Source organism: Molothrus ater, chromosome 30, assembly GCF_012460135.2.
Source record: "Molothrus ater isolate BHLD 08-10-18 breed brown headed cowbird chromosome 30, BPBGC_Mater_1.1, whole genome shotgun sequence".
Taxonomy (NCBI): domain Eukaryota; kingdom Metazoa; phylum Chordata; class Aves; order Passeriformes; family Icteridae; genus Molothrus; species Molothrus ater.
Window position 1 is genome coordinate 2,549,067 of NC_050507.2, and position 27,458 is coordinate 2,576,524.

At 52.8% G+C, this 27,458-nt stretch overlaps 2 protein-coding genes across 2 annotated transcripts in view; one reads left to right on the plus strand and one right to left on the minus strand.

Moving 5' to 3' along the window:
* Positions 1–9,434, plus strand: part of SLC4A8 (solute carrier family 4 member 8) — a 30,793-nt gene extending 21,359 nt beyond the window's left edge. Inside the window, exons 20-25 of the mRNA XM_036399779.2 lie at positions 885–953; positions 3,192–3,365; positions 4,457–4,594; positions 5,611–5,708; positions 6,147–6,250; positions 7,163–9,434. Coding sequence (XP_036255672.1) covers positions 885–953; positions 3,192–3,365; positions 4,457–4,594; positions 5,611–5,708; positions 6,147–6,234 — 567 coding nt within the window. The 3' untranslated portion in view covers positions 6,235–6,250; positions 7,163–9,434. The remainder of the gene's footprint in view (positions 1–884; positions 954–3,191; positions 3,366–4,456; positions 4,595–5,610; positions 5,709–6,146; positions 6,251–7,162) is intronic.
* A 1,282-nt stretch (positions 9,435–10,716) lies between these two features.
* On the minus strand, positions 10,717–13,566 carry LOC118697269 (pro-glucagon-like). The gene is made up of 4 exons (XM_036399816.2): positions 13,560–13,566; positions 12,980–13,082; positions 11,592–11,738; positions 10,717–10,891 (listed from the first exon to the last, which is right to left on the minus strand). The coding sequence occupies exons 2-4, from the start codon at positions 13,072–13,074 to the stop codon at positions 10,882–10,884; spliced, it is 252 nt and encodes an 83-aa protein (XP_036255709.1). The 5' UTR covers positions 13,075–13,082; positions 13,560–13,566; the 3' UTR covers positions 10,717–10,881.
* Between the last annotated feature and the right edge of the window lie 13,892 nt (positions 13,567–27,458).

The following is a 27,458-nucleotide window of genomic DNA, read 5'->3' on the forward strand; positions in this document are numbered from 1 at the left end:
AGGCTCAAAGGAGACACAACCCAGGCTCAAAGCAGACCCAGTCCCATCTCAAGGCTCAAAGCAGACCCATTCCTACCTCCAGGCTCAGAGGAGACACAATCCCACCTCCAGGTTCAAACCAGACCCATTTCCATCTCCAGGTTCAAAGGAGATGTCACTTCCATGCATTCCCACAAGAGTTTTTCGAGATCATTTTTTACCCCCACAGGAGGTCTCAGATATATGAAATGTGGTCCTGATGTGTCGTGAACGGCGGAAGAAATGCCTCACACAATATGCATGAACAGCAAATCCCAAAGTTTATTGATAGCTCACACATATTTATATTGGTGTTAATGAAGCTTATACATATTGCAAAAGCTGAGCTCATTATTGGTTAAAGCACACTTAGATCAACCACACCTACTTCTATGCTCTAATGATTATTTTGTTTCTATGTTTACATTCTTATAGCTTCTCTACCTAGGCTATCTTCATTTTCTGGCAAGCGATTTTCTCCCCCATCTTCCCGTTTCAGCGAAGGTCACCATGACCTCTGTCAGTGATTGGACACTGGTTGCATAATCCCCAGCTTGTTTCCCCTATCCTTATCCAACGGTATCACATCGAAGTGGCCTTTCTCAGCTAGCCAATTATCCACAAAGCTCTCCACACTGATGGATGAAATCCCCTCTTTGTCTCCCAGCCTCTCTGGAAAAGAGAATTATTCTGATGGAATGAATCAAAAGATCAGCCTGACACAGAGAACAAAATCTGTGCTGGATAAAATCCAGCAGGGGAAAGTTGGGAATCTTCAGGCAGCACCTGAGAAAGGAGTGGCGGGAGAGAGTGGCAATGCTGCAAATGAAGTAGAAAGCCATTAACTGTTGCAATTTTTTCCCCAGTTTATCCCGATGCCAGTCCTTTATGGGGTCTTTCTGTACATGGGGGTCTCGTCACTCCGAGGAATCCAGGTACGGCTGCTCCAGGGAATTTCCCCTCCTGAAGGCCTTGGGATGGGAAAAATGTCTCTGAGAGCAGGAAATTCAAATGGTTTTTGTCAGGGACTGATGGGTGCGGGCTCAGGAAGTTTTTAGGGCTGGGAGGGCCAGTTCAGCACTGGGAGGGCCAGTTCAGCACTGGGAGAACCCCAGTTCAGTACTGGGAGGATCCAGTTCAGCACTGGGAGGGCCAGTTCAGTACTGGGAGGATCCAGTTCAGCACTGGGAGGATCCAGTTCAGCACTGGGAGGGCCCAGTTCAGCACTGGGAGAGCCCAGTTCAGCACTGGGAGGGCCCAGTTCAGCGCTGGGAGGGCCCAGTTCAGCGCTGGGAGGGCCCAGTTCAGCGCTGGGAGGGCCCAGTTCAGCGCTGGGCGGGCCCAGTTCAGTGCTGAGAGAGTCCTGTTCAGTGCTGGGGGAGGCAGTTCAGCAGTGGGAGGATCCAGTTCAGCACTGGGAGAGCCCAGTTCAGTACTGGGAGGATCCAGTTTGGCACTGGGAGGGGCAGTTCAGCACTGGGAGGGGCAGTTCAGCACTGGGAGAGTCCAGTTCAGTACTGGGAGGACCCAGTTCAGCGCTGGGAGAGCCCAGTTCAGCGCTGGGAGAGCCCAGTTCAGCACTGGGAGGGCCCAGTTCAGCACTGGGAGAGTCCAGTTCAGTACTGGGAGAGCCCAGTTCAGTGCTGAGAGAGTCCCGTTCAGTGCTGGGGTAGGCAGTTCAGCACTGGGAGGACCCAGTTCAGCACTGGGAGAGCCCAGTTCAGCACTCTGTTTCAGGCTTTAGGACAGGTTGGTGTTTGGTGATGGGAATTGGCAGAATTCATGTGAAGGGAAGGAAATTCTACTGGTGGGAATCCTCGCTGGGGGATTCCCTGAGCCAAGACATGCTGACCAGAGAAAACCCTGGAATCATTTGGAATTTGGTGGGCAAAGCCAGGTGGATTTTGGACGGAGTGAAGGGAAAGCAGGTGCTGGTCCCAGGAGGAACAGAAGGGGATCCTGGATCTCTCCTTGCTTCCAAAATCTCCACATCTCACTGCAGGAGCTGTGGCAGTGTGTTAGAATAACTTCTTTGAGCGAGGTCTAATGTGCTCTAGGGGGCTTGTAACACACTTAAGATAGCTTAGCTACTTTTGGAGGCATAAAAATCAGCAGGATGGCTTCTGTTGGAGTGTTGGAAACAAAAAAAGTTTAATAAAAGGCAAAATAACAAACAGAAAAACTGAGCTAAGTGTTAGATGTTCTTGCTCTTGGTAAAAACACTTTACAAAAGCAGTTAGTTTCTTTGTTCACGTCTTTTTCTAGTTAATTGTTTAGGCGAGATTTTTAGATCTTGTCTAATTAGCTATCCTTAATTTTGAAGTGAAATCTCTTAAGTCTTATGAAGTGTCTTTTAACTTAATTAAAGAGAGAAATTTCTAAGCTTCTGTCTTGGTTTGGAAAGACAGGTGCCTGCTAAGGAAGGCAGGAGCCTCTCCTGAAATGGAGAATATAAACCCTCCCCACCCCTCTGAATTGCTATAAAATTTAAATTAAGGGGCTCTCAGGCAAAAAATATGGGAGCAGGAAACAACAGTTCCTTAACAGAGAAGAAAATAAAAGGATAAAATAAACAATGCAGGAAACCAAAACAGCACTGACAGAGTCAGAACCCAACCTGACACCCTGTGGGTCAGGGTGTTGGTATCAGTCCCATTGGAATTGTGGCTCAGCCCTCCTGCAGTGTCAGGGGTGGTTCTGCTGGAGCAGGGATCCTGTAGGAAAGGGTGGAGTCTTCCTCCAAAGATCCAGTGGAAGAAGAGGCAGCTGCTGCTCCTCTGGGAATCCAGTGGAGAAGCTGTGCTGGTGTTCCAGAATCTCCAGATCATATCTGGGTAGGAATGTTTGAAATCTCAGATTCTATCCAGGTAGGAATGCTTGGCTCCTCCCTCTGGGCTCACATCTCCCAATGGGATGCTGTAGCTCTTATCAGCCATGCAGGGACATTCCATAGCTGTTATCAGCAGATGTCCCCTCCCGAGGGAGAAGTGACTGTGGAAGAGATAAGGAAAACTGCCCACTTGACAAAAGACAACTGCCATAGAAATGGTGACAGAATACATCTTGCCTTGCAATCTGGAACAGCTTCTTTCTTTTTCAAGAGACAAAAGACAGTTTTGTCACTCCCTCAACAAGAAGCACACTCCCACAGCAGTGCTCCCTTTTCCCTGCAGTTCTTTGACCGCCTGAAGCTGTTCTGGATGCCGGCCAAGCACCAGCCCGACTTCATCTACCTGCGCCACGTGCCCCTGCGCAAGGTGCACCTGTTCACCCTCATCCAGCTGCTCTGCCTCGTGCTGCTCTGGGCCATCAAAGCTTCCCGCGCCGCCATCATCTTCCCCATGATGGTGAGGGATGGCGTTCCCAGTGTTCCCAGTATCCTCGGTGTTCCCGGTGTTTCCATTGTCCCCAGCGTTCCCTGGTGTTCCCAGTGTTCCTGGTGTTCTCAGTATCCCTGGTGTTCCCGGCGTTCCCAGTATCCCCAGTGTTCCCAATGTTCCCAGCCTTCCCAGTATTCCCAGTATCCCAGTGTTCCCAGTGTTCCCAGTATCCTCAGTGCTCCCAGTGTTCCCAATGTCCCTGATGTTCCCAGTGTTCCCAGTATTCCTGGTGTTCCCAGTATTCCCAGTATCCCAGTGTTCCTGATAATCCTGGTCTTCCCAGTATCCCAGTGTTCCCAGTGTTCCCAATATTCCCAGTGTTCCCAATGTTCCCAGTGTCCCTGGTGTTCCCAGTATTCCTGTATTCCCAGTGTTCCCGGTGTTCCCAATGTCCCAGTGTTCCCAGTATTCCCAGTATTCCCATTATTCCCATTATTCCCAGTGTTCCCGGCGTTCCCAGTGTTCCTGGTATTCCCAGTACTCCCGGTATTCCCAGTATTCCCGGTATTCCCAGTGTTCCTGGTGTTCCCAGTATTTCCATTATTCCCAGTATTCCCATTATTCCCAGTGTTCCCAGTATTCCCAGTATTCCCGGTATTCCCAGTGTTCCTGGTGTTCCCAGTATTTCCATTATTCCCAGTATTCCCATTATTCCCAGTGTTCCCAGTGTTCCCAATGTTCCCGGTGTCCCTGGTGTTCCCAGTGTTCCCAGTATTCGAGGTATCCCCGGTCTTCCCAGTGTTCCTGGTATTCCCAGTATCCCTGGTGTTCCCAGTGTTCCTGGTGTTCCTGGTATTCCTGGTATTCCCAGTGCTCCCAGTGTTCCCATTATTCCCAGTGCTCACAGCGTTCCCACTGTTCCCAGTATCCCAGTATTCTCGGTGTCCCCGGTGTTCCCAGTGTTCCCAGTGTTCCCAGTGTTCCTGGTGTCCCAGTATTCCCAGTATTCCCACTGTTCCTGGTGCTCCCAGTGCTCCTCACTGCCCCAGGTGCTCACTGCTCTGGAGGGATGGAAGCACCATCTCCGGCCTCACCCATCTCCCCTTTCCTTCCTGAAGGTTTTGGCTCTTGTTTTTGTCCGGAAAGTGATGGATTTCTGCTTCTCCAAGCGGGAGCTCAGCTTCCTGGATGACCTCATGCCAGAAAGCAAGAAGAAGAAGTTGGACGATGCCAAAAATGAAGCCAAAGAAGAGGAGGTAATGCCAGGAGCTGGGAATCTCCTTGTGGTATTTTCACGGTCTCCTGTGACTGGGAGGAATGAATGAATCTGACTCCATGTTCTTAGAAAGCTAATTTATTGTTTTATGATCTATATTATATAAAAGAATGCTATACTAAAGCTACACTAAAGAATAGGGAAAGGATACAGACAGAAGGCTAAAAGATAATAACGAAAATCTCATGACTCCTTCCAGAGTCCCGACACAGCTTGGCTGCGATTGGCCAACGAGTAAAAACAATTCACATGAAACCAATGAAATCATCACCTGTTGGTAAACAATGTCCAAACCACATTCCAAAGCAGCAAAACACAGGAGAAACAAATGAGATAATATTGTTTTCCTTTTTCTCTGAGGCTTCTCAGCTTCCCAGGAGAAGAATCCTGGGCAAGGGGATTTTTCCAGAAAATATGACAGTGGCATTTCCTCTGGGCTGTGAGATTCCCTGTTCCTGCCACAGCTCATCCTTAGATCATGGAATTGTGGGGCCATGGAATGGCTTGGGTGGGAATGGACATTAAAGCCCAGCCAGTGCCACCCCTGCCCTGGGCAGGGACATCTCCCACTTATCCCAGGGTGCTTCAGGCTCATCCAGCCTGGCCTTGGGCCCTGCCAGGCTGGGGAAGGGATGGGGAATCCACAGCTCCTCAGGGCAGCAGCTGTTGGGAACATCAGAACTGAGACAAACGGATCTCATAGCCTGGATCCCACATTCTGAACTTTTTTCCCTAAATTCTGAGAGAATTTCACACTGGAACAGAGGCATGGTTATAATTTTAAAATGAGCCTTAAAATAAAAATAATTACTATATTTCTGTGAGGGTTTGCTCCCAGCAGTGTCACTAACCCCAAACACACCCACAGGGGAAGGTCTTTACCTGCTGCTAAAGGTGCTGTGGGTCAGAGGAGAGGGCACCCTGCCAGGTTTTTACTGGAATTTCATTTTTCCCCTCTTGGATCAAGGAGAGAGAACTTGACTCGTCTCTTTTCAGGAGTCCCAGAAAATGATGGAAGCAGCTGCTGCGAATTCTGTTCAGCTGAAGCTGGGCAAGACCAGCAGGGTGGACACCCCAAAGCCCAGCAGTGACAGGTAAAGACCCCCCAGGTGAGGATCCCTGGCAGGATCAGTGGGAAGTGTCTGGCTCAGGTTTCTCCACCTGCAGATTTATCCCCAGTCATCTTAGTGGGAAAATCCCTATTAACTGGCAATTTCGGAGGTGATGGCAGAGCTCTGACCCCACACAGTGGCTGCATAATTCCTGTTTTATCGCAAAACTACATCACCAGTGGCTTTCTGGGATCTGGAGACCCTCGTGCTCCCACCTGAGAGGTCACAGGGGAAAACACAAAACACCAGCTGTGGGTCTGCAGCTCCAGGCCTTGATTCCCAAAATTCCTCATCCAGCCAAACCATCCCCACCAGCTGAGCTCCGGTTTTCCAGGCCCTGCTGTTCCTCTGGCTGCTGCCAATGCTCCTGGTGGGATCAGACCCATCCTCACGGAAAACCATCTGGAACATTCCTTTCAGGGCTGATCCTTCCGAGATCAACATTTCGGACGAGATGTCCAAGACCACGGTGTGGAAGGCTCTGACCATGAACACAGAGACGCTCTGAAGCCGGGAGGAAGGAGGTAAAGGCTCAGCTGTGGCGTGGCCCTTTGGGGACAGCACAGGCCCATGGACCCCTGGGCTCTGGCCAGTGCTGCTGGGCAAGGGGCACGCTCCTGGGAGCAGGCAGCACGACCATGGCCACCAGCAGCAGGACCATGGCCACCAGCTCCTCTCTGCTGGGAAGTGAGGGAGCTGCACCTGGAATCCTGGGATCCTCCATCCTGAGAGGCTTTGAGGGGCTGGGAGCATCTCCAGAGCTAGGAGTGGAGCTGGAGGAGGGCTGGAGCAGCAGGAGGAGGGTCTGGAGAGCTCCTGAGGGAGCTGGGAAAGGGGCTTAGCCTGGAGAGAAGGGCTCAGGGAGAACCTTGTGGCTCTGCACAACTCCCTGAGAGGAAGGAACAGCCTGGGGGATTCGGTATCTGCTCGCAGGGAACAGGGACAGGTTGACCAGGGAAGGTTCAGGTTGGATTCTGGGGAAAACTCCTTCATGGAAAGGTTGTCCAGGACCTGACACAGCTGCCTGTGGAGGCAGGAGTGTAGTCATCATCCCTGGAAGAGTTCCAAGAACTTGGATGTGGCACCTGGGGACATGGCCAGTGATGAACACGGCTCCCAGGGAACAGGGACAGGAGGAGAGGGAGCAGCCTCAGGTTGACCAGGGAAGGTTCAGGTTGGATACTGGGGAAGATTCCTTTATGGAAAGGCTGACACAGCTGCCGAGGGCAGGGGTGGAGCCATCATCCCTGGAAGAGCTCCATAAACTTGGATGTGGCACCTGGGGTCATGGCTAGTTGTCAACATGTGGGTTGACAGTTGGATTTGTTGATCTCAAACACCTTTTCCAACCTGAACAATTCCACAGATCTCTGATTCTGGTTCTTCCACTGATGACACCCCCCATTTCCCCTTTTTCGCCCCACGCCCACGTTTAGACGCCTCGACGCCGCCGTCGAGGAGCAGGAGTGTGACTCAGGGATGTGCCAAGGCAGACACGGAGGAGCGGCTCGTTTCCCAGCCGAGGGGTCCCACAAAGCCATGCAGAGTTTCCCGTTCCCCAGGCTGCTGCGTCCCGGGGGTCCGTGTTGTCCAGCCTCGTGTGTCCTCGTGTGCGTGTGTTGTGCAGTGGTGGAGGCTCCGCTACCGCTACCGCTTCCCATCAGTTCTATTTTTTTAATCTCGAATTCTTCCTCTCCTTCCTCTTTTTTTTTTTTCTTTTTTTTTTTTTTTTCCAAATATAAACTCTGAATGTACAAAACCATTCCCTGCTCGATCTGGCGCCTTCTCCTTCCTCACAGCTGGGGTTTCGGGCTGGTTTGGGATCCTCCTTTGGGTAACTTCTGTCTCATACTGGTACAAGAGGGGTGCTCTCCATGGTAGAACAGCCTTGGGAGGATCTCAGAAATTGGGAGGAACCACCCCTGAGCACTCAGGATAACAGAAAGGAAAAGCTCCCTATGCTCCATTTTCCCATCTCTTTTGAGGGTTCTTTTTGGGCTCTGCCACCAGCCTGAGAGCAGTAAAATCCAGAAATGTCCCTTTTTAGTCAGCTCCAAAATGACCATAAGGGAAGCTTAAAAATAAAATCCCTGGTGGTGTTGAGTTTGTGAGGGTCTCCAGGATGAGGTGAGAGATGAGAATCTGACTCCATGTTCTCAGAAGGCTGATGTATTATTTTATATAATTATATTATATTAAAGAATGCTATACTAGAGCTATACTAAAGAAAGAGAGAGGATACAGACAGAAGGCTTAACAAGAATGATGATGAAAGCTCGTGACTGACTCCTCAGAGTCCAACACAGCTGATGGTGATTGGTCATTAAGTAAAAACAATTCACACAGAACCAATCAAACAACGACCAGTTGGTAGACAATGTCCAGACCACATTCCAAAGCAGCCAAACACAGGAGAAGCAATCAGATAATTATTACTTACAATTTTCTCTGAGGCTTCTCAGCTTCCCAGGAGAAGAAATCCTGGTGAAAGGATTTTTCAGAAAATATGGCAGTGACACTGGTGGTGGGAGCAGCCAGGTGAGCTGTGGAGCTCTGCACCCCCAGAACCCCACCCTTGTTCCTTCCCTTCCTGTCACCTCCCTGGGCTCTGGTTTTTCCTTCACCCCATCCTTGCAAAGCCTTTTGGAGCTGGCAGGGAAGTGGGAAGTGCCTTTTCCTCCTCCTTTTCCTGCTGTTTCACAGGGAGAGGCTGGGAATCGGTGAAGGTCCTGAAGCTCTCCCCACACTTTGGGGGTTTGGGGGGCTCTGGTGTCCCCCTGGGACGTGTGGCTGAGTCTGGGGGCTGTGGAGCTGGGAAGGGAGGATGTTCCAGAGGAAAAGGTGCTCCCACAGCCCCCAGGAGGCTTGGAACACCCTCCAGCCTCCTGGAACACGCAGCTGGGACAGGGGCACCACCACTCCTGCTCATCCCACCCATCCAGGAGCCTTTTACTGCATGGAACCAGTCCAGGAGGACAAGGGCTGGGGAAAAGAAGGTGGGGAATTGCTCTGTGAGATGGAGGTGCCACCTCCCCAGGCAGGGCAAAACTCCATCAGGTTTGCTGCATGGGGATTTGGGAAGTGGAGTTTCACTGCTGCCAGCCTGGGGTGGGCAGTGGCCAAGCAGGAAAAGCTGCCTTGGGCCTTCAGGAGGGAGAGGGGGCTGAAAAATGAAGTAAATTCTGGAGAAAGGGAAAGTTGGGATCGGTTGGGATTAGTGGGATCCTCTGCTTGGACAAGTTTGGTTTTGCTGTTTTCTTTTTCTCTCTGGGCTGGGCTCAGCTTCGGAAGGAAGGAAGGAAGGAAGGAAGGAAGGAAGGAAGGAAGGAAGGAAGGAAGGAAGGAAGGAAGGAAGGAAGGAAGGAAGGAAGGAAGGAAGGAAGGAAGGAAGGAAGGAAGGAAGGAAGGAAGGAAGGAAGGAAGGAAGGAAGGAAGGCTGAATATTTTGGGAGGATTTGATGTTTCCTTGTGCAGGGGAAAACAACACAGAGGGAAAACCTTCCAGAAATGGTTCCTGGAGCTGCTTTAGGGATAAACCCAAAATATCTTTGGAATGACCCAGAAAGTGAAATCTGACATCAATCCCCTCCCACTCCCCCCCGGGCCCTTCCAGACTATTCCCAAAAGGAAATCCATGGGAATGGGGACGACAAAGGCTGTAACCAGGGAATAAATCAAACAGGGAATAAATGAGGTGCTGACACTTTCTTTGTGTTGTTTTTGTGCTCTCTGTGAAAATTCTGGAGTTGTTTCTCTTTCTGAGAGGCAGAAATAATTTTATTTATTTTATCCTAAGGGAATTTGGGAACGCTCTGGGCTGGAAATAAAATCAAGGGGGGGAAGTTTTAATTAAAAAAAAAATTAATTTATTTAATTTTTAGAATTATATTATTTTAATATTAATATATTTTTAATTTTAAAACTATTTAATTTAAAAATTATTTTACTTTTGCATTTTTTTTCAAATAATTTTTAAACTACTCTGTTTTAAAAGTATTTTCTAATTATTATACTTTTATTTTTTCTGAATTATTTTATCTTAAAACGATTCTATTTTAAAAATTATTCTGTTTTTTAATTATATATTTAAAAATTTAATTTAATTTAATTTATTTCTCAGTGGGAGTAGCTGTGTCACACATGTCCCCTGTGCCAACCCTGGCTGTGCTGGGACTCCAGGAATGCCCTGGAGAGGTGAAATTCCCCATCCAGAGCTGTTGCCTCTGATGCCTTTCTGGCCCTTTTTTGGGCCCACTTGTCCTGTAATTAATTAGAACTAAATTAACTCTAAAGAGATTCTTTGGATCCAGGTTAAACTGGAGTGATTTAACACCAAAAAGGGAATTACTGCAGGGTTTTTCTTAAATTTCTTTTGGCCCTGGTCAGTGGCGTCAGGTGGGCACACCCTGGTTATCCCTTTTATCCAAAACTTGAGGAATTGAGGGAAAATGAGGCACGAAGTAGGGAGTGAGAGGCTCAGAATCCCCCGGGACTGTGTGGGATCCCAGTGGGACCCTTGGAAAGGCTGGAGAAAACCCAAAACTTGAGGAATTGAGGGAAAATGAGGCACCAAGATGGGAGTGAGAGGCTCAGAATCCCCCAGGACTGTGTGGGATCCCAGTGGGATGCTTGGAGACACCAGGAACGAGCTGCAGGAGTGAGCGAAGGTTTTATTGGCATTTGGAGAAAACCATGGGGAGAAGGAAGCCAGAGGGAAATCCAGGCTGGAGAGATGGCTGATCCATGGGGGCAGAGCTCAGGAGGAGCTCCCAGGAACCATGGGCTGGGTCCAGGAGCTGGGAATCCTTCCCTGGAGCTCCCAGGGACCAGGGGCTGGGTCCAGCAGCAGCAGGAGAAGGATTCACCCATCATCTGCAGCTCCCAGGGACCACAGGCTGGGTCTGGGATCTATGGGTGATGGGTGAATCCTTCCGTGGAGCTCCCAGGGACCCGGGGCTGGGTCCAGGAGCTGCAGGTGATGGGTGAATCCTTCTGTGGAGCTCCCAGGGACCCGGGGCTGGGTCCAGGAGCTGCAGGTGATGGGTGAATCCTTCTGTGGAGCTCCTGATCCTGGCAGACGAGGAGAGGCCCAACCTTCCTCATGTGGATGTGGCTGGAAAGTTGCTGGATTTGCTGTTAATGCCTGGATTTTCTGTTAATTGTACCTTAAAAACAAACCCCAAAGAGCTTCAGGGGGTGGAAACTCCTGCTAAAATCAGGAGCTGGGAACGGGCAGGGAGGGTTCCCTCGCTCAGGGAGGAGCTGCCCCTTGGGAATGGCTGGAACAGAAATGTCAGTGATCCCAGGAGGGTAAGGCTGGAATGAGGAGGAAAATGTGAGGACAAATCACAGGGAGGATGAAACAGCCCCTTCCCATCCCAGAGTTCCAATCACACCACAAATGCCTCCATTTTCCTGACCTTATTACAAGAAACCAGAGGATCTCTGGGAGCTGTTGGGCAGCAGGAAAAGGGAGTCCAACCCTGCCTTGGCACCAGATCCATGGATTTCATGGAATCATGGAATGGTTTGGGTTGGGAGGGACCTCAAAGCTCATCCCACCCCACCCACTGCCATGGGAGGACACCTTCCACTGTCCCAGGGTGCTCCAACCTGGCCCTGGGCACTTCCAGGGATCCAGGGGCAGCCCCAGCTGCTCTGGGAAATCCATTCCAGCCCTCCCCACCCTCACAGGGAGGAATTCCTTCCCAATCTCCCATCCATCCCTGCCCTCTGGCAGTGGAAGCCATTCCCTGTGTCCTGGCACTGCTCCAGTTCCCTCTCACGCTCTCCATGAGGATCAGGACTGGGGAGGTGGGTGGTTGTTTCCCAGCACAATCCCACCCCTCTCCCTGCTCCCAGCACCTCTTTGTGTTGATGAGCCAATGCACGAAGTCCTTGGCCTTCATCCTGTCCAGGTACCGCGTGAAGTCGCTCGTGAAGGTCCCCTCCGAGTGTCGCTTGATGTGGGACAGGAAGCTCTGGGAGTTCTGGGGTCCCAACAGCTTCCATCTGCTCAGGGTGGGAGGGGAAGGGAGGAAAATGGGGTTGAATGGACAGCCCAGCAGGATCCTGCCCCAGGGGATGGCCAGGGTGGGGCTGTGCCCTCCAAACCCTGTCCCTGTGAGATCATCCCCAAAAAGACAGAATAGGGCAGAGAGGAGAAGGGAGGAGAAGGGAGGAAAATGGGGTTGAATGGACAGCCCAGCAGGATCCTGCCCCAGGGGATGGCCAGGGTGGGGATGTGCCCTCCAAACCCTGTCCCTGTGAGGATCACCCCCCAGAAAAGAAGGAATAGGGCAGAGGAATAAATCTGCAATATTTAATATGATTCCTACAAATCAAACGCACAATTCTTGTTTCAGTTTCTGGAGGTTTGCCAAGCCTGGCATGGATTCCCTGGCATCCAATAAACACATCCAGTGTTCTGTCCCAAATCATCCCCCTCTTTCCTGCTGGTGGATCCCAACCTTCACCCTGGTCCCTGCCTCCCCCATCAGAGCAGGAACGTGGGGCTGCTCCAAGGTTTGCACCATCCTCTGCAGCTCCAGGGCGACTTTGGGATTCACCACAGAGGGTTCCCACAGGACAGGTGCCACGGGAGCACCAGCACAAATGGGGCTCAGCCCAGCCTGGCTGGCCTGGGGCAGGGTGTCTCTGCTCTGACCCAGGCAGGAAATCCTGGGATTCCCTACAGGGAATGTCCCTGCCAGGAACTGCTGTGTGAAATTCCTGCTGCAGCTCCTCAGCCAGGCAGATCCCACTCGTGATCCCAGCCTGGTGTGGCTGCCCCAGTCCAGACCCGAAATTGGGGATGTTCCCTGTGATTTTGGGGATGTTTCCTGTGATTTTGGGGATTTGGGGGTGAAATGATGGCCCCGTGAGGGGCTGCAGTTCTGGATCCCCATGAGACATCCAGGCTTAGCCCAGGAGCCCTGGGAGCTGGGAGGGAATTTGTTTGGATCCATACAAAATAAATAGGAACATACAAAATGGATACATAAACAGGATCCATACAAAATAAATGGGAACATACAAGATAGATACATAAATAGGATCCATACAAAATAAATGGGAACATACAAGATGGATACATAAATAGGATCCATACAAAATAAATGGGAACATACAAGATGGATACATAAACGGGTTCCGTTCCATACAAAATAAACTGGAGTAGGGAGAGCTGGGACAGCCCCAGGAGTGGAGAGGGATGAGCTGCTGCCACAGCCCTGCTCCACCCAGCCCCATACCTGGACAGCTCCTGCAGGTCCTTGGGAGCCACCTGCCCTCCGGCTGGGATGAGCACGGCGAGCACCAGCCCGGACAGGTACAGCCACTGCACCATCTGGGCTCCTGGGGAGGCAGAAACCCAGGGAATCTGCTGGCTGCAATTCCCACCCCAAGCCCTGATCCCACCCAGCCCCTGCCCGGGGTGTGGGCAGGATTGGGGTGGGTGTGTGTGACAAACCCACCCTCACCCTTCCCTTGGGCACATGGCACGCAGAACAGCACCCAAGGATAAAATTGGCAATGAGCTTTATCCCAAACCTCCCTCTTCTGTCTGGGGGTGACATTTCTATCCTGGAATTATCACCACAGTGCTGGAGAACTCCCACTGCTTGGAAAAGTGCATTCCAGATGAGCAGGTTTACTCATATTTTACATTCCTTATTTTTGCTGGACACCTCAGAAATTCTGCAGGAATAAAATGCCACCTCCCACCCTTTATTTGCCAAAACCCAGACTTCTGTTGCCCATCACCAAATGCTTTCTTCACCTGGTTAGATTCTTTTGGAGGTTGGGAGAACAGAGGGAGGGAGAGGCACCTACCTTGGGGATTGAGCTGCTCCCTCCACACCAGATCCGATTTTCCTCCTTCGAGCCGGTTCTGGCTGAACTCTTCTCCTCCCTGGTGCTTTTAAACTCGTCTGGAGGATGCCCAGAGCTGACAGGTGGGTCACAGGTATCCTGCTTTTCCTCAGATGGGTCACTGTGAATCATTACAGCTTTTCTGGAGTGGGGCTGCTGCAGACAATGTTGTTACTGGTGGATTTTCCAACTGACGCCTTCAATGAAGTTTTTTTTTAAATTGTTGTTGCTGTTTTTCTTATATTTTCTTTTTTTTCTCCCCACTTTTTGGACCAAAGCAGTGACCTGTGGGTTTCCTCCTCTCAGGTGAGGTGGCCCCTTGCTGGCACAGCGTGTCCTGCATGGATTTATCTGCCCACGGGCTCTCCTTTCCAGCACCTTCACTGGAGAAAAGAAACAAGAAGGAATAAAGAGCAAAGGCACGAACCAATGATTTGTGTCTCCAAACACTTCCTGCCGTGTGAAATTCCTGTTGCAGCTCCTCAGCCAGGCAGATGCCACTCGTGATCCCAGCCTGGTGTGGCTGCCCCAGTCCAGACCTGGAACTGGGGATGTTCCCTGTGATTTTGGGGACGTTCCCTGTGATTTTGGGGATTTGGGGGTGAAAGGAGGCCCCATGAGGGGCTGCAGTTCTGGATCCCTGTGAGACATCCAGGCTCAGCCCAGGAGCCCTGGGAACACCTGGAACTCATTGGTTCAGAGTTTTCCAGGGTGTCCCATAGGAACTGGGCTCGTTTGTTTCAAATCCTTGAATCCAGTGAAGGAAAGAGGAAAAAGGAGAAGGGGAAAACTGAGGGCAACCCTAAAGAGCTGGATCTGAGCCTGGAGGAGGGTGGGGGCTCCCAGGTGGGCCCAGGGCAGAGCCCTCAGCTCCCTGAAGAGCTTCTCCCCACCTTGCAGCCAGGTGGGCTCCTGGGGGCTCTGCATTCCCAGTGTGGATGGCAAGAGGTGTTTCCAGGGCAGGTTTGGGATCTCTGGGGCATTTCCAGGCAAGGAAGAATGTCCAGGGTTTGGTGTTTGGGGGTCTGAATGTGCCTTTTCTCCCAGGCAGTGGGAGACAACAGCCAGCCCTGGGGAGCTGGGCCTTGTTTCTCCCACCAGCAGTGATGGGGGCTCCAGGTGCAGATTTCTCTCTTTTTTTTTCCTCTTTCTCCAGAGCTTTCTGTGCTCTCCCCCCCTCGGGACCTTTCTGCTCGTGCCTGGGTAATTATAGTCATTCCACCACGGAGAGTTCTGTAATTACTGCCACTGTCAAAATAAGGTCGATGTTTGGGGGACGCTCATCCTGATGAGCCTTTAATGAGGGCCACTCGCGGCCTTTGGAGGGAGCCTGACATCCCCCGAGGGAGGGAGGGGGACATTAATTAGCTGGATCTGGGGAGGAGAGGGCCAGCTCTGCCGCCTGTCACTCGGGTGGGATGTTTGTTATTAATGCCACCAAATTAGCTCACGATGTCACCGTTTGCGATGTCCCCCGGCCCGGGAGGCCGCGGTGCTGCCTGCGGAGGTGGCAGCTCGGGGAGGGCAGATTCAGCTCAGCCGATGCTCCTCGTGTGGTTTTCTCACCGTGGATCCCAGGGCTGGAGTGGCCTCGGGAAATGTCCCATGGGACCCTCTCCCCACAGCCCCCGGGTGATTTCCTGCAGCCCTTTGGGACGCGGTGCTTCCCCATTCCAAGCAGAGCCAGTCACGCTCTCTTTTCCAGCTGGATGGAGCTGCTGGTGGCTCTCCTGGGCTGGAGGAGCCCAACAGGCAGGACCCTGAGCTTTGCGATCCTGCAGAGCTGAATCCATCCCGGTTCAGGACTTTGAGAGGTTTTATGGACACCAGGTGGCAGCGTTTGTCTGTCTGTCCTTCCCTGCCATCCGTCCTCTGCCCATCCTTCCTCCCCTGCTCTTCACCATCCTCCTCCCCTCCTCCTCCCTTCGAGGCTCCCAGAACTCCCGTCCTGCCCCTCCAAGGACCGCGGCGATTCCTCTTTTTTGGGGGGCAGCTTGGGGTGACATCCTGATGACATCACAGTGACATCACGGTGATGTCACAGCCGAGTTGGGATGTTTTGAGGTCAAACTCTGGCTCTGGGAGCATCCCTGGAGAAGCAGCTTTGAGGCTATCAGAGCATCCTGTTCTGATGGAGCAGGGACCAAAAAGCTGATGAGGGAAAGCTCCCGGAGTGTGTCCAGACACCACATCCATCAACTCTCATTCATTCCCCATCCAGCCCTTTTCCTATTTTTCCCCAGGAGCTCTCATGAGGGTGAGCTGATCTCCAGGAGTGGGGAGAGGCAGGAGGAGCCAGGGCTGCTCCCATGGGGATGGTGGGACATGGTCCTGCTGGGACTGTCTGAAATCAGGCTGGGAACACGATGACTTTGTCATGGAAGCACAGACGATTTGGGTTAGAAGGGACCTTAAATCCAGTTCCACATCCCTGCCATGTGCAGGGAAGTTCATGTTTAAACCTGCTCTTAAATTTAACCCAGATTGCTGGAGTGGGGACAAACCAGGAGATACTTCATTTTGAGGGGATTTGCAGCTAACAGGAAAGAATAAAGACTTTGGCTTTCCCTTGGCTCCTCTGAGAGGCCTTTGCTGCCCACAGAGCCCAGCCCAGGCTCTAACCCAGGGCAGGGACTGGAGAACGTCCCCATCTGTCCCCCAGCCGTGGTTCTGAGCCCAGGGCCCGGGAATCAGCACTTTTCACCCCCACTTTCCTCTTGAAGGAGTTTGTGGCCTCCTCCTCCTCCCCACCACAGCTGGAGGTGCCCCAGTGGCCAAGGCAAATCTGGCAAAGAAAAACCTCCCTGGGTCACTGGTTCCACCTGGAACCTCCCCTGTGACGCCGAGGGCCTGGGTTTGCTCTCAGCATTTTTTGGGCTGGTTTTTTCTGTTTTGCTTTGCAGGTGTTGAAGAGCCAAGGGAGGGGCCACTGCAGAGCGAAACTCTGTGTTCTCACCGGGTATTTTCGGTGAAGCCCTTTCTCTGAAGGGCTGGGGATTATTTCCTCTCCCCTTTGTGCCTGGCTTTTGGCAGGAAACATCTCGGAGTTGATGTCCCACAGGCTTGGTGCCAGGGAGGAGCAGTGGGGTGGGATGGGAAGCTGAGCTGGTGCCAAGAGTGGGACCTGATGGGTTGAGCTGTGAGGAGTCAAAACTTGGGCCCTCTCCAAAACCCAGCTCAGGCTGATCCCTGTGGTGGATCCCCATTTCTGATGGATTTATGACTCCTCTCACATTGCCTGCTGACAAACTGGGTGAGGTCCCTCTTATCCCCAGCTGCCAGCACTCTTCTGTCCCCAGGCACCTTCCCTGAGCTCCCACTGTCCGTGATCCCTGGGACACAGAGCCACTGGGGGCCAAGGACAGGCTTTGCCCATAGGAAACTTGGATGTGAGCCTGGAGAGTTGGAAGTGGTTTCCTCAGTGGGAGTTGAGCAGAAACCAGTTTGAACCCATTGCTGGGCTGGGAGATGGGTGAGAAAATGGGATTTGCAGGTGAAACTCTTCGGGGTGGAGCATGGGGCTCTCACCTCTGGGATTTGGACACCTGTGGGTCCCCAGTCATGGTGGCACCTCTGCTGGTGTCCCTGCTCCTCCTCATCACTGGGAGCTGCTCTTTGGGGTCACCTGGAGGTCAGGCTGGAGGCTCAGCCCTCTCACCCGGCTGAACTGGTGCGCTTCACCTCTTCTGGCTGAACCTTGGTGGGTGGAGCAGGGCGTGGGACACACCTGGCTGAGCCCATGGTGCCTGAAACACCTGGGGTCTGAGCCCTCCTTGGCTGCTCCTTCTGACCCCTGTTTCTCCCTGGTGGGTTCTCCTGCTCTCTGGAGCTCCCCAGTGACCCCTGTTTCTCCCTGCTGGGTTCTCCTGCTCTCTGGAGCTCCTCAGTGACCCCTGTTTCTCCCTGCTGGGTTCTCCTGCTCTCTGGAGCTCCCCAGTGACCCCTGTTTCCCCCTGCTGGGTTCTCCTGCTCTCTGGAGCTCCCCAGTGACCCCTGTTTCTCCCTGCTGGGTTCTCCTGCTCTCTGGAGCTCCCCAGTGACCCCTGTTTCTCCCTGCTGGGTTCTCCTGCTCTCTGGAGCTCCCCAGTGACCCCTGTTTCTCCCTGCTGGGTTCTCCTGCTCTCTGGAGTTCCCCAGTGACCCCTGTTTCTCCCTGCTGGGTTCTCCTGCTCTCTGGAGCTCCCCAGTGACCCCCGTTTCTCCCTGGCCTTCCCTGGTCCTCCTGGGTGCCCCTCCTGCTCCCTGACCCTCCTGGGTGTCCCCAGCACCATTCCCTGCAGTGAAAGGTGGTTTCCATTTCCTTTATGGAGGAAAGACTTTTTTTTGGGTACTCTCAGAGGTTTTTGGGGAACCCCTGGGTGCTCTGAGCAGCCTCAGGCCCTCAGGGCCCAGCACCAGTGCTTGCTGGTTCATACTGGGACCCCACAGGAGCTGAACTGGGGCAGCTCTGGGCATCACCGGCTCTGAGCTCTGGTTTTGGGTCGCTGAGGGAGGGTTTGGAGGGCTTGGATGTTTTCGGGTGGCTGAGGGAGGGTTTGGGAGGATGTGGGATGGTTTTGGATGGCTGCTGATGGTTTGGGGAGGGTGTGGAATGTTTTTGGGTGGCTGTGAGATGGTTTTGGGAGACTGTGAATGGTTTGGGGAGGCTGTGGGGTGGTTTGGGGCAGGGGTGGGGTGTTTTTGGGTGGCTGTGGGATGGTTTGGGAAACAGAGGTTTTTGGGAAGTTATGGGATGGATTTGGGTGGCTGAGGGAGGATATGGGGAGGGTGTGGATGGTTTGGAGAGGCTGTGGGATAGTTTGGATAGCTGTGGATGGTTTGGGAGACTGAGGTTTTTGGGAGCTTGTGGAGTCGTTTTGGGTGGCTGTGGGATGTTTTTAGGAGGCTGTGGGATGGTTTGGGGAGGCTGTGGATGGTTTGGGGAGGTTATGGGATGGATTTGGGAGGCTGAGGGAGGATTTGGGGAGGGTGTGGGTGGTGTGGGAAGGGTGTGGAATGTTTTGGGGTGTCTGTGGGATGGTTTGGGGAGGCTGTGGGATGGTTTGGATGGCTGTGGCTGGTTTGGGAAACGGAGGTTTTTGGGAGGGTGTGGAGTGGTTTTAGGTGGCTGTGGGATGTTTTTAGGAGGCTGTGAGATGTTTTTAGGAGGCTGTGGGATGGTTTGAGGAGGCTGTGGAATGTTTTTGGGTGGCTGTGGGATTGTTTTGGATGGCTCAGGGATAGTTTTGGGCGGCTGAGGGATGGTTTGGGGGGGCTGTGGATGTTTTTAGGAGGTTATGGGATGGTTTTGGGTGGCTGTGGATGGTTTGGGGAGGCTGTGGATGTTTTTAGGAAGTTATGGGATGGTTTGGGGAGGCTGTGGATGGTTTTGTAAAGTTATGGGATGGTTTTGGGTGGCAGAGGGATGGTTTGGGAAGCTGTGAGATGTTTTTGGGTGGCTGTGGATGGTTTGAGGAGGCTGTAGGATGGTTTTGGATGGTTCAGGGATTTTTTGGGTGTCTGTGGGATGGTTTGAGGAGGCTGTGGGATGGTTTTGGGTGGTTGTGGATGGTTTTGGGTGGCTGTGGATGTTTTCAGGAGGTTATGGGATGGTTTTGGGTGGCTGTAGGATGGTTTTGGGTGGCTGTGGATGTTTTTAGGAGGTTATGGGATGGTTTTGGGTGGCTGTGGGATGGTTTGGGGAGCTGTGGGATGGTTTGACCCTGCACCTGGGTGGTTACACACTGCAGCCTCACAACGGCTGATCTTGGGGCAGGGTGGGGTTAATTTCCCCTCTTTATCTGACACTGTAGTAGTTGATGGTTTATCCTGGTTAAAGGTTTATTTCTGCTAAATATCCCTCTGGCTTTGAATGTGGAAAAACATCAGGGTTTTGTTTCCCTGACTCTTCTTCCTACCCATAATTCTGTGGAAATCTTAGACACCCTCCCGAGGCAACTTCCCCTCGCGCACGAGCCAAAAACCTTCAGTGGAGTCTGCAGCAAATGTGGCCAAGGTTTTAATCCCCCTCTCCTGCAGGCTTGGGGATGATCAAACAACCCAAATACTCCTAACTCTGAAAAAAAACCCCTATTAGAGCCCTTTTTTGGCTGTTTGCAGTGCTTTTAGCCGGGCATCAATCACCAGTAACGGCTGATGAAACCTGATGGGGCCGTAAATCTGCCCTGCTTTGAATTCAAATGCAGCAATTAATCCCGGGGGGGTGTGGCTGCAATTAGATGACAAATTGTGCCTCCAGATTCACTTGCCTGCTTGGACAGCAGCCGCCCGTGTTTGCTCAGCCGCCGAGGCTTGGCTGCAGCTCCTGCTCTCCCCGGGGATGGGAACGGGCCCCGGGAGCTGCAGCTGCACCACGAGGACCCTTCAGCCTCAGCTCCTTCGCCTGGAGATGGGAAGTTTGGCTCTTTGGCTGCCTTGGATTGTCTGAGCCCTCCTGTTCCCGAGGTGAATCATCCAGGCTGGGAGAAAACCTCCGAGAGCATCAGCAGCATTAACCAGGCCCCCAAGGGCCACATTCCTGTGGGTTTTGGACACTTCCAGGGGTGATGACTCCAGCACTGCCCCAGTGCCAGGGCTGGACAACCTTACAGTGAGGAAATTTCCCAACCTAAACTTCCCCAGGCACTTTATTCTTGTCCCTGTTCCCTGGGAGCAGAGCCTGAGCCTGTCCTGGCTGTCCCCTCCTGTCAGGGGTTGTGCAGAGCCAGAAAGTCGCCCCTGAGCCTCCTTTTCTCCAGGCTGAGTCCCCCAGGTCCCTCAGGAGCTCCCCAGACCCTTCCCTGGTGCTCCAGCCCTTCCCCAGCCCCATTCCTGGCTCTAGACTCACTCCAGCCCCTCGGGGTCTTTCTTCTGGCCCCAGCCTGAGCCCAGAGGTTCAGAGGTTTCAGATCGGGGCTGCATTTGCTCAGGGTGCAGGATTCATCCTGACCATCCTCAGACGTCAGGCAGGAGGATTTGGGACCCCCAGCTGGGGCAGGAGCAGCCTCCACCAGAGACGCCCCTGGCAGTGCCTGGTTTGGCCCCTTTGGGCTGGCTTTGAGACCAGAACTGGTCCTAAATAGCGCCAGCCTGAGCTGAAGGAGCCCAGTGCTGGATTTGCTGCTGGATCTCACTCCCGCCCATCCCGGGATGGCTCATCCAGGGATGGTCTGGGGTCGTGCCCGGGGTGGGGGGTGTTCCCTGCTCTGGTTAACTCTCAGGTTGATGGTTGTTAATGTGCAGGATTGTGACCGTGTTCACAGGGGTTTTCGGATTTGGGAAGAGACGAGGATCTGACTCCATGTTTCAGAAAGCTTGATTTATTATTTTATGAGATATATTACATTAAAACTATACTAAAAGAATAGAAGAAAAGGTTCTCATCGAAGGCTGGGCTAAGAATAGAAAAGAATGAATAACAAAGGCTCTGTCTCGGACCATCTGTCCAAGCCAGCTGGGCTGTGATTGGCCATTAATTAGAAACAAACACGTGAGCCCAATCCCAGATGCACCTGTTGCATTCCACAGCAGCAGATAACCATTGGTTACGTTTTGTTCCTGAGGCCTCTCAGCTTCTCAGGAGGAAAAAATCCTAAGGAAAAGATTTTTCATGAAAAGATGTCTGTGACATAGGATGTCTCTGCTTCAGCCCATGTGGCCGAAGAACGAGTCCGGACTCTTCACTTTTCGGTCTTGAGGTTGTTATTAATTCTTATCTATAAAATTTTCTTTCTGCCCAGCCGAGATCTGCTCAGCAGGGCAGCCACAGGCACTCTGACCGCCCCTGAGGTGGTGGTGTCCTTTTATACTACAAACTACGTATAACATATTGACACTTATTTCCCAATACCTATCACCCATGTTAGACAGTGCACTTCTACTCTAAACCAATCCCAAAGTGCCACCATCACAGCAGAAAATGGAGACCAAGGAGAAGAAGGAGAAGAAGGACAGGACATGCCCACATTCCTCCATCTTGCCTCCTGAACCCCCATTCTAAAAACCCCAAAATTCTACATTTTCACCCTGTGACAAATTCACTCTCATTCTACTCAAACTCTTGTGGCTTGTAACTCCTCACACAGAGCTGGGAATTGTTTCCAGCCCTTGGGGTGGTGTTAGTTTTTTATACTAAAAGCTATGTGTACAATATTTACACTTAATTCCCAATACCCATCACCTGTGTTAGACAGTGCACTTCTGCTCTAAACCAATCCCAAAGTGCCAGCATCACAGCAGAAAATGGAGACCAAGAAGGAGAAGAAGAAGAAAGGCTGGACACGCCCAAGTTCCTCCATCTTGTCCCCACAACCCCCACACCAAAAATCCTAAAATCTCCATTTTCGCCCTGTGATCATTTTATTATTACACCATTCAAACCTCTGTGACTTTCAGGTCCTCATACAAAGCTGGCAACTTGCTCCAGGGGTCAAAATGAAACCCGCAGGTGTTCTGGGCTGCGTGCCAGGGTCTCCGAGCCCCCGGCAGCTCTGGACACCCAGAGGGATGTGCTGAGTTCTGACATTAACCACACCTTGCTCTGCTGCACCCGGGGCTCAGGGTGGCTGCTGCACAGAGGGCAGTTCTCAGGTTCACTCCTGTTTCCATGGAAAGAAAGGAGCACTTGGGGGTTGGATGGTGCAGGAGCGATGAGCAAAGCCCAGCACGGCTCTGCTGCTGCAGAGAGAGAGAGCCCAGCTCTGCCGAGCCCAGCTCTGCAGCTGAGCTCAAAATCCAAACACAATGTGGCAAAAATCCAGGGCAAAGCCGCGGAGATGCGAGCCCTGATGTCAGCAGTGGGATAAGGTTGTGTTTGCACACCCAACACGCTTTTATCCACTGATTAACTGTTCCTACAGGGCTCCTTTGCGAAACACACTGGCAGTTTCTGTTCCAAGAGATAAGAAAACAAGCTCAGTTTTATATCCCTTCCCCGTGAGGGTGATAACAGAATTTCAGAATTCCTGTGGACTCTGATCTCCAAACGGGGGGCTCCTGGTGAGGAAACAATTGGCTGTTGGGATAAGTAGCTTAAAAAATAAGGAATTAAAATAAAAAGAATGGAGAAAGGGCTCATTTTCTTTGGCTGCATGGCAGGGAACCAACTGCCCCGTCCCCAGAGAAACCAGCTCCTGGGCAGGAGGGAAAAATCCCCAATGGTAAAAGCTGAAAGATTTGCTGGGGAAGAGGAATCGATTTATTTTTTTTCTTTCTGACTTTTTTAGAAAAGGCTCATTGTGTTGGACACTTAAGTTTGTTTTCATCCCCATTTGTAATCCTGGCTGCACAAGAGGGCTTTATCCCAACCTGCAGCTGCACCTTGCTTTGGGCACAGGAGCTCCCGTGGCCTTTGCCAAGCAGGATTAATGTCAAGTGGCAGAGCCGGGCCTGGATCCTGGAGGCCTCGTGCCAGGGGATTTATTTGGTTTATTTTGCGGGTTCGTGGTGATTTTACAGGGTTTTTTTCTGCCATGGATCAGGTCCCAGTTCTCCTGAGTGGCTCTGTGCAGGGAGAGGGCCCTCGAGGTCTTGTCCTCCTTTTCCTGCCCATCCTGGGGCTGGATGGAGGCACTGAGCTTGGAGAGCTCCTGTTCTGGAGGAACTCAGCCCAAAGCCTGGCTGGAGCAGCTGGGGCAGCTCCAACACCTCACCCCAGGGCTGCAGTTTAACAAAGCTGAGTTTAATCCCCTCCTTGCCTGCTGGGTTCTTGCTTTCTCCAGCCTGGGAAACCCTCTCAGCTCCAGAGCTGACCTTTCCCAACAAAGCCCCTTTGTCAGGCCAAGCTGAGGCCTGCAGGGCACCTTTATCTTCCCTTCTTATTACCCTTGATTTTTATTGATGCCATCCCCAGCAGCCCTCAGAGGAGCCGCCTGGACTTTGTTTGGAGGGTGATTAAGAACAAACAGATCTTGGAAAGCTGAGGCAAAACCTTGAGCAAGAGGAAACTTGGCAGCGGGAAGAGCCGCGCCGCCGGCAGCGCCAATGGAGTCCCCAGGGAGGAACCTCCATTTCCATGGGGTGCTGAGGCTGAGCTCTGGGAAGGGTGGGTGGAAACAACAGAGGGGTTTTCCCTCAGCTGGGCTGTTTTGGGGAGGGTTTTCCTGGCCTCCTCTCCTTTCCCCATGGCAATCCCAGCAGAGGGCAGCAGGAGTTGCCCTCGGCACCCTTGGCTCTCCCAGGGGCGCTGCTCCAGAGCACCCAGGGCAGGGGGACACCTGTCCCCTCCTGGTCCCTGCCTTGGGACACCTGCTAAAAACTCCCAGCTGTTCTGGCTTGAAGGCTGAAGGGGCTGAAGGAGTTGGAACTTATTAGAGTTGAGTTGGGATTTAGTAAAACTAAGTTGGGACTCATTAAAGTTGTTGGGATTTATTAAAGAAGTGTTTTTTGGGCTGTAGGAGTTGGGACTTATTAAAGTTGGGAGTTATTAAAGAGGTTATTACTGGGGGGCTGTGAGAGGTGTTTAGTGGGAACAGAAGCACCTTTGGAGCTCCTCTTGCCCTTCCTGCTCTCTGGACATCTCTGGCCCTTTGCCTCCTCGATGTCCTGGGCATTTTTTGGGCAGCTCTCACCTTTCCATGAATTATGAACACACCGGGGTCTCAGTGTACTGTGGGGACCAGGCAGGGCACTGGTGGCACTGGCAGCACTGGGGGGTGCCCAGCCTGACCCCCAAATCCCCGTGAACTGAGCCAGGGAGCCAAACACAAATTGCAGGAGGTGCTGCTCAGGCGGAGGCCACGTTCCTGGCCGGGGTGACAACAGGAAGGGTGGCTGCTGTCCTTGGTGGCCTGGGAGCTGTTTCCTGGCTCCTAACGAGGGATCTCATGGCACAACAGGCTGGGCAGAGGCTGAGTAGGAGGAGGAAGGCTCTGGAGGAGGTGGGTGCTGGCACAGCCTGTGCCATGACTAATGCCAACACCCAGGCCGGGCTCTGCTCCTGGGGCACAGCTCGCTCCTCTCTGGTGGCATTTCAACGCTGGGAATGCTCTGGAAATGTCAGTATTTGCAGGAATAAAGTTTCCTGGTGTGGAGCCTTGATCTCTGTTCTGGGTTCTGTTCTGTGTTCTTTATTCTGAGTTCTGGGTTCTGTTCTGTATTCTGGGTTCTGTTCTGTATTCTGGGTTCTCTCCTCTGGCTCAGCTCCTTCGTGGTGCTCCTGAGTTGCTCTCTGCTTGCTCAGGGCTCTCCAGAGCAGCCCTGGAATTCTCCTGCAGCAGGGAGGTGCTCCCTGGGACTTCCCAGCTGGGATTCAAGCCCCTCTGCGATGCTTTTCTCCCTCTCTGGGATTTCCTGCGTTGTTTTCTCCTCATCTTCCCAGCGAGCTGAGCTGAGCTGAGCTTCCAGGTGAAACCAGGCTCTGCTCTCCAGGACCTGAGGATTCAAGGGAAACGTTCAGGGATGCACAATAATTTGAGCTGGGAGCAGGGTGGAAGGGTTGTGCCCCAGATGTGGAGCTCTGTCCCTGCTCCCTCCTGGACAGAGCTGGGCCTCATCCTCTGCAAGGAGCAAAAACAAAGAAGCTCCTGCATCCCACAGAAAAATCCTTAACTGAGCCATTTCCACTGAATTTTTCTTCTTCTCATGGCCCTGGTTCCTCCCCTGTCCAGAAAACTTGGGGTTCAGGGAATTTAAATTATCTGGTGGAGATCTTCATTAATTAGACTTAAATAGACCTGAAATCCCTTTGATGTATTAAAAATGTGAAGTTTCCAGACTGCTGCAACCTGTGAAAATCCTGGGCTTGTCCTCCCTCCAGGCAAAAAAAATTCCAGTTTTTAAAGTTGAGCAGTGATTACCTGAGGATGGAAAAGGTACTCAGGAGTGAGGAATTACCTGTGAAATCTTCTTAGAGCAGAGCAGCTGCTTGTGGGCACGTCCAGGGAATAACCCTTAATTAGAGCAAAACCACCCAGGAATGGTAATGAGGTGCCTTTGGAGTGGTTTCACATGGTAAGAAACATTTAAATTAGGGTAAGATAAGCTGGTAATAAAGTGTAACTCACCTTTTTATACCCCAAACGATGGTGGAGAGGTGTGGAATGGAATGGAATGGAATGGAAATGAAACTCCTGTTTTAGGGAGAAGCAGGAAAACCAGCACAGCACTGCAGGTAAGTCAGTGTGAACACAGCAGGTTTGTACCTGGCCTTGCTGTTTCTGCTGAAATAAAGGTGAATTTTTCCATGAAAAGCCAATTTCTGCTCAGGGAGTGAGTGGGGCACTGCTGTCTCCCAGCCTTCCAATCTAATTAAAAATGAGTCTGAAGGAGCTGGAATGTTGGAGAAGTAGTAATAATAAATTCTCCATTGGTTTTCAAGTGCTGCTGTTCCCATTCCTGGACAGGTGAGGACAGGTGGGAGGCCCTCAGTCCTTTCCCAACCCTGCCCTGGGCCCTGCCCTGGCCAGGTGAGGTCACAGGGTTTGCTGGATGCCAAAATTGAGTCTGGATTGAATTCACCTCCCTGCCCGGATCAAATCCTCAGGGCCCAGGGGAGCTGGGGGGGAAGGAGCCCTGGGCTCTGCTCCTGAGGGGTCCTGCTGGGCTCAGCTGCTCCTGCCCTGCTCTGGGGTGCCACTGACCCCAAATCCCCCCGGCAGCGCCCGAGCTGGGCTCAGGGCTGGGCCCTGGGTGCTTTTAGTGCTGACACAGAGCTGGAGCTGCAGGAGCCTCTGATTCATCCCGGGAGGGCTCACACCCAACCCGAGCTCCTTCCCCTGCTGTTGATCACCTGGAGGGACTGGGGGGGCTGGGCACACCTGGGGGGAGCTGTGGTGGTCCCCAGTTCCCACTGGGGCTACCCCATCCCTGCTGTGCTGTGGGGATGGATGGGGTTCAGAGCTCCAGAACCAGGGGGATGGCCAAGATTCCCAGTTTGGGGGGGCTGAGTGCACCCTTTGGGTGCATCCCTGGGTTCTGGGGTGCAGGGGAAGCACACTGGGGGGCTGCAGGTTTTGGGGGGTCTGCCCTGCCCCAGCCCCTGAGAGGGGGTCTCTGGGATCTGCTTTAATCTCCCCAGGGCCAGTGTTCTTCTCATCCCCCATGGGAAGGTGGCCGAATATCCCTCAAAAGGGGAAACTGAGGTGTGGGGGATCCTCAGCCCATCCCTGAGGACACTTGGGGGGTTACAGGGTTTAATTTCCTGCCCTGCTGCTGACCCAAAGGGCTCTTCTACCTCCCTTCCTCCTCCTGCTTGTCCCCAACCCCTTCTTGGGACAGCTGGGGGAGTGACAGTGCTGTCCCCAGGCTCAGCCAGGACTGCAGGTCCAGGAGTGCCAAAATCCAGGTGGGGCTGCCCATTCCTCCCCGGCCAGGGCTGCAGGAGCCTCCGGGTGGGATGGAGCTGAACCTGGGACGGGGGAGTGCCCAGGGCAGAGCCTCCTCCCACTTGGGGGGGTCCGTGGGGGGAACCTCCCCTGGGCAGCAGGAGGAGGGGCTGGAGCTGGGGAGGGGGCTGGGGTGGGTGTCCCTGTCCTGGTGTCCTTGTGCCACTGTCCTGGTGTCCCTGGGACACCGGGACAGGGACGCTAGGACAGGCACAGAAGTCCTAGTGTCCCGGTCCCAGTGTCCCCTGTGCTGGTGCTCCTGTCCCTGTCCCGGTGTCCCTGTCCTGCCGTCCCTGTGCCTGTCCTGGTGTCCCTGTGCCGGGAGCTGCTCTGGCAGAGGGTTGTGGTAGAACTGGAAGAGCAGGGCCAGAGCAGAAGGTCAGGTGAAGGTGTGGGTTTGGCACAGCTGAGGGGCTGGGGAGTTGTGGGTCACTTTTTGAGGGCACCCACGGAGCTGTCTGGGAGAACTGGTACAGCTGGAGTCAAACCGGCCGTGTGGGAAGGGTTGGAAGCACTGCAAGGATGCTCCTGCTCCTTCCAGCCTTGGATGGACTGCAGC

Excerpts from the sequence above, each read along its gene's own strand:
- LOC118697269 (XM_036399816.2), bottom strand. The coding sequence starts at position 13,074 with ATGGTGCAGTGGCTGTACCTGTCCGGGCTGGTGCTCGCCGTGCTCATC. Across the intron at positions 11,739-12,979 it reads GACCTGCAGGAGCTGTCCAG|ATGGAAGCTGTTGGGACCCC; the intron begins GTATGGGGCTGG and ends CACCCTGAGCAG.